The 6,000-nt window shown below is 44.9% G+C and overlaps 1 protein-coding gene across 1 annotated transcript in view; it reads left to right on the top strand.

Moving 5' to 3' along the window:
• The first annotated feature begins 1,197 nt into the window (after positions 1-1,197).
• Positions 1,198-6,000, top strand: part of IPO7 (importin 7) — a 65,786-nt gene continuing 60,983 nt past the window's right edge. Inside the window, exon 1 of the mRNA XM_025356191.1 lies at positions 1,198-1,424. Within this exon, the coding sequence (XP_025211976.1) occupies positions 1,341-1,424 (84 nt within the window). The 5' untranslated portion in view covers positions 1,198-1,340. The remainder of the gene's footprint in view (positions 1,425-6,000) is intronic.

Raw genomic sequence — 6,000 nt, 5'->3', positions numbered from 1 at the left:
AGAGGCAGAGTGATTTAGTGGAAACAATGGAAAGTTTGAAAACAAAGATCTTAGGTTTGAAATCTTAGTTGAACCTCTTACTACGTGACCTTGGGTAAGTTATTTAACCTTTCTGAAACAAACTTTTCTTGGCTGTTATAAAAGAGGACTTTTTCTTTCTTTCTTTCTTTCTCCCCCCTCCCTCTTTTTTTAAAGAGATGGGGTCTCGCTAGGTAGCCCAGGCAGTAGTGTAGTGGCTATTTACAGGCACGATCTTAACAGGCTGCCACCTTGAACTCCTGGTCTCAAGCAATTCTCCTGCCTCAACAGGTGGATTACGCCCAGCTAGGAAGGTGAATTTTAATAGGGATTATACTTTTACTCTGCATTAAGAGGTGATTTATATAAAGTTCCAATTAAAATTTGGATGCTCAATAAAAAGCCACAATTTAAGTATTTGGTAATTACCAACATGTAATGTGATTAAAAACCTTTCAAATCTTCCGTGTTATTGCCTTAGGATAAAGTCTCATAAGTGGAATTACTGGGTCAGAGTTTAAACATTTTTTGTTTTGTCTTGTTTTTTTGAGACGGAGTTTCGCTCTTGTTGCCCAAGCTGGAGTGCAATGGCACGATCTCGGCTCACTGCAATCTCCGCCTCCCGGATTCAAGCGATTCTCCTGCCTCAGCCTCTCGAGTAGCTGGGACTACAGGCGCGTGCCACCACGCCCGGCTAATTTTTTGTATTTTTAGTAGAAACGGGGTTTCACCGTGTGAGCCAGGATGCTCTCGATCTCCTGATCTCATGATCCGCCCGCCTCGGCCTCCCAAAGTGCTAGGATTACAGGCGTGAGCCACCGCGCCCGGCAGTTTAAACATTTTAATGGCAATCAGAAACACATCTCAAATTGCTTTTCAGAGTTTCCTTCATTTACGCAGCCATTAGCAATAGATTGCACCACACACTCTATCTGATTCCATTTATGATCACTATGGATATAGTACGTGAAACCTTTTGTAACTGATTGTTTTACTTTTCTTTTTGTGAAATTTGAACATCTTTCGTGTTTGAATAGCAAGACTTGTCTGTAGGAACGACAGCTTAGGCAGTCACGTGGGCTGCGGACTGTGTTTGTGGACTACATCTCCCAAAGTGCTCCGCAGGCGCGCCCACAGGAAGTCGCCGGAGCATCTCCCGCCTCCACGCCGAGGCGAAGAGGTTCTATCCGGGGCCTTGGAGCTTCTCTTTCCTTTCGCGCCGGTTGCCGCTGCGGAGCGCGGCGGGTCCATGTGCGCAGTGAGTGGCGCTATCCCTGGCCCAGTAGCACCCGAACCCCGGGTTTGACCGAGTCCGCGCTGCGATGGACCCCAACACCATTATCGAGGCCCTGCGGGGCACCATGGACCCAGCCCTGCGTGAGGCCGCGGAGCGCCAGCTCAATGAAGTAAGGACGCCCGGCTAGCGGTGGCGGCGGGCAGGCGGGCAGACAGAGGTGGCAGGCCGAGTCCCCGGGGCCTGGCCGGAGGCGCGGACGACGTCGTTGAGGGCCCCAACAGGAGGGTGGGGCGGACATCTGACGGCGACTTCCACGCCGGGGCGCCTCGATGTGGTGTGGTGGTGGTGGCTGCAGCCAAGGCTGCCTTTGCTTCGGATCCTGAGCTGGGCCTCTGCCTGCGGTCTAGGCATGAGGAGCCGGCTGAGGCGAAGCGGGCGTGACGGGTTGGACACATGGCCGGCTAGGGTGGCCGGCCGCCCTCTAGCTCATTCCCAGCTCGTTCCTCACGCCCAGGAGGGGGCGAAACTTACTGGGAGGTTTTTCAGACGTTTCTGAGACCAGTCTCGCCGTCGCAAGGTTTGGAGGGTCTCCTGGGAATGCCGACCGGTCCTTTGAGGGCTGCGCCTGTCATCCTTGTCACTTCGCTGGGCTGATCAGTGGCCTGCCTCGGGCACAACTTCCTTCTCTCTGGCTGAGTTGCTAGGGAAGGCTTTCAAAGGCAAACCCGCGCCTCATTAGTAGGACAGGGGTAGTGCGGGACATTCAGTCTGATCCCTGCTCTTCCACTGTCATAATGCTTCAGTCGGAGGGCTGGCTTATGTAGTGGAAATAATCAGGTGAAGTGCACCCTTCTAGGTATAGCTGCACCATTGATTTGTTGAGTGACCTTGGGCCAGTCACTTAACCTCTTGATCCTGAGTTGTTCCCATTCATAAAATTACGCCACAGAGTTGCTGTGACAGTCAGGTGCGATAATGTTAAGTCTGAGTGCCTTGGAATGTGCCGAGCTCCTTATCAGTTCAGATATTGCATTCTCTGAAGGTTTTTGTTTCCCCCATATTTTGGGGGGACTGCTCCTTGGAAAACAGCTTTATTGCATGAATATTTATTGTACTATCTCCAACGTCATTCTTTGTTTCTAAACTTTTGCAGTTTTATGTATTAATGATCAGTATTTTAGAGCCTCCTTAAAAGGGCTGCTGTAACTTTTTTGCCAGTTAGTAACTGTCTTTTAGCATACTGCTGAATCTGCCAACTTTATTGAACTTTAGTGTACATTTTTTAACTGAAAAATCACACTTTAAAATAGAAATTCAACTATTTTATGCGTCTTTTAGCTGGTAAATAATTTAAAAACGTTGTTTATATTGACTTACCAGAAACAGCTGAAATGTTACTAATTGGACTTTTTCAGTGTAAAGGGCTGCACTAGAGATCCCTCCCTCATGGAACTTACAGTTCAAGAAGACTACCTACAGAGTTTACAGAAATTAAATGTAAAATTATTTCAGAATGTTAAATCTATTTTGTATGTAAATGAGGTCATTATACCACACGAAGTGATGATTATGTGTTCAAATTTTTAGACTCGAAGTCACCTTGGGAGGAGCTCGGTTTTTTTGGATATAAAATAGTGAGTTGAACCGTATTACTATTTTGAACCGTTATACAGCTATGGAAGGAGCAACGGATCACTTTTTGTTTTGATTTGCTTTGTGATAGACATGGGTTAAGGTGAACATTATTTTGCTTGTTAAATAATAATGCAGTTACAAGTCTAGAAAAGCTGAAAGTTTAGTCACGGTCATTTCTATCATGACTTTGCTGTAATCGCGTATTATTTTGACTAATTATACTTGCGTGTAATTATTAATTTTAAAAGCGAGTACTTGAAAGAGTTGGTTTGCTTCTACAAAAATTGGGGAAATAATACTTCCTGAAAATCTGAAATTCATTTATTCCTCAGATAGACATTGCATGTCTAGTATATGCACTAACATCTTGTAATAGAGACCTAGGGTATTTCACAAGCTAGTTTTTGGAAAATAAACAAATGATCAAAATAGCATTCAAAGCCTTTTTTACTTAACCATTAAACTACTGTTCTGGAATACTGTCAAACAGTGAACACCGCTAATCTGTCAAAGAAAATTTATTACATGGCCTTTACTTTTGTAATCCTTAGCTATTTACATTTCATACATTTCTTTCAATTATAACACTTAGATTTTTAACTATTCTTCCTAAGGTAAATTTTCTATTAGTATATTTACTTTCATTCAATTTTAATACACTGCTTCTCCCTCTTCCTTCTTCCATTTAAATATTTTTTGCTTTGACTTTCTTGTGGCAGAACATTGATTTGGGAGACAGATCTCAGATAAGTCTTGAATATAGTAAGAATGAGGAAGTAACATTTCTGAAAGGCTCTTGCTTTGGAGAAGATAGAAGAAGGAATTATTCTATGATGTCTCTCATTCCACTGAAGCTGTGTTTTGGTTCATTTAGAACCAAAGAAAAAGATCATTGACATTTGAATGAATCTCTTCACTAAGTGAAATAATCACTGACTCAATGTAAAATTTGTAAATGTTATTAAAGTGTTTATAGTGTAGATAGTGTCAAAATAAAATAGGGCTTCTGCCTCAGAGTCTTTGCACTTAACTCCTTGGAACTCCTTTCATAGTTATCCCCCTAACTTGTTCTCTCATTTCCTTCCATCCCTGTTCAAATATTTCCTTATCACTGAGGAATTCCTTGACTATCATACTCCCTATCTCCTTTCACTTGTTTTCCTCTATAGCACTGATTTGTCATACACATTTGGCTTATTTTTAAAATTAATTTTATTTGGCCGGGCGTGGTGTTTCACGCCTGTAATCCCAGCCTTTTGGGAGGCCGAGGCGGACTGATCACTTGAGGTTGGGAGTTCGAGACCAGCCTGACCAACATGGAGAAACCCCGTCTCTACTGAAAATACAAAATTAGCCGGGTGCGATGGCACATGCTTATAATCCTAGCTACTCGGGAGGCTGAGGCAGGAGAATCGCTTGAACCTGGGAGGCGGAGGTTGCGGTGAGCTGAGATTGCACCATTGCACTCCAGCCTGGGCAACAGAGTGAGACTCCATCTCAAAAAAATTAATTAATTAATTAAATTTTAAAAATTGGCCAGGCACAGTGATTCATGCCTGTAATCCCAGCACTTTGGGAGACCGCGGCCGGCCGGGCGGATCACCTGAGGTCGGGAATTCGAGACCAGCCTGACCAACATGGAGAAACTCCGTCTCTACTAAAAATACAAAATTAGCTGTGCGTGGTGGCACACGCCGGTAATCCCAGCTACTAGGGAGGCTGAGGCAGGAGAATCGCTTGAACCTAGGAGGCAGAGGTTGCGGTGAGCCGAGATCATGCCATTGCACTCCAGCCTGGGCAACGAGAGCGAAACTCCATCTGAAAAAATAAAAATAAAAATAAATAAATTTTTTTTTTTATGAGACAGAGCCTTACTCTGTCACCCAGACTGGAGTGCAATGGCGCGATCTCAACTCACTGCAAGCTCTGCCTCCCGGGTTCATGCCATTCTCCTGCCTCAGCCTCCTGAATAGCCGGGACTACAGGTGCCTGCCACCACGTCTGGCTAATTGTTTGTATTTTTAGTAAAGACGGGGTTTCACTGTGTTAGCCAGGATGGTCTTGATCTCCTGACCTTGTGATCCCCCCGTCTCAGCCTCCCAAAGTGCTGGGATTACAGGCGTGAGCCACCGTGCTTGGCCTTTTTTTTTTTTTTTTTTGAGATGGAGTCTTGTTCTTGTTACCCAGGCTGGAGTGCAGTGGCGCAATCTCAGCCCACCGCAACTTCTGCCTCCTGGGTTCAAGCGATTCTCCTGCCTCAGGCTCCCGAGTAGCTGGGATTAGGTGCCTGCCGCCACACCTAGCTAATGTTATATTTTTAGTAGAGACGGGGTTTCACCATGTTGGCTAGGCTGATCTCGAACTCCTGACCTCGTGATCTGCCCGCCTTGGCCTCCGAAAGTGCTGGGATCACAGGCATGAGCCACCATGCCCAGCCTATTTATTTATATTTATTTTTTGAGACAGGATCTTGCTCTGTCACCCAGGCTGCAGTGCAGTAGCACCATCATGGCTCACGGCAGCCTCTCCCTCCCGGGCTCAAGCGACACTCTCACTTCAACCTCTCAAGTAGCTGAGACTATAGGGATGTGCCACTATGCCCAACTATTTTTGTATTTTTTGTAGAGACAAGGTTTCACTGTGTTGCCCAAGCTTGTTTTTAATTTTTTCAGAGCCAAGGCCTTGCTATATTGCCCAGGCTGGAGTGCAGTGGGCTCTGCTGCACTACATAGTACACTACAGCTTAGAACTCTTCACCTCAAGCAACCTCCTCCTTTCTGAGCCTCCCATGTGGGTGGGACTGCAGACACGTGCTACCACACCTGGCCTAATTTTACTTTTGTTCTCTCCACTATAATTTTAAGTTTCATGAGGTCATGAATTATTATTTTTTGTTATTGTTATTCCTTAATTTACCACTAATAGGCTTTATGACTTACTGTTATAATATTAGTAAATAGCAATATGGGCTTTAGCTCTTTTATTTATTTTTAAAAATTTACTATTATTTTTGTGGCAGGGTCTCACTCTGTTGCCTAGGCTAGAGTACAGTGGCACGATCTTGGCTCACTGCAGCCTCCAATCCCAGGTTCAAGCGATTTTCAGGCCTC

This window comes from Theropithecus gelada, chromosome 14 (genome assembly GCF_003255815.1).
Source record: "Theropithecus gelada isolate Dixy chromosome 14, Tgel_1.0, whole genome shotgun sequence".
Classification (NCBI taxonomy): Eukaryota; Metazoa; Chordata; class Mammalia; order Primates; family Cercopithecidae; genus Theropithecus; species Theropithecus gelada.
The sequence above is the reverse complement of the archived record's forward strand: the minus strand, read 5'-3'. Positions and strand labels throughout refer to the sequence as shown.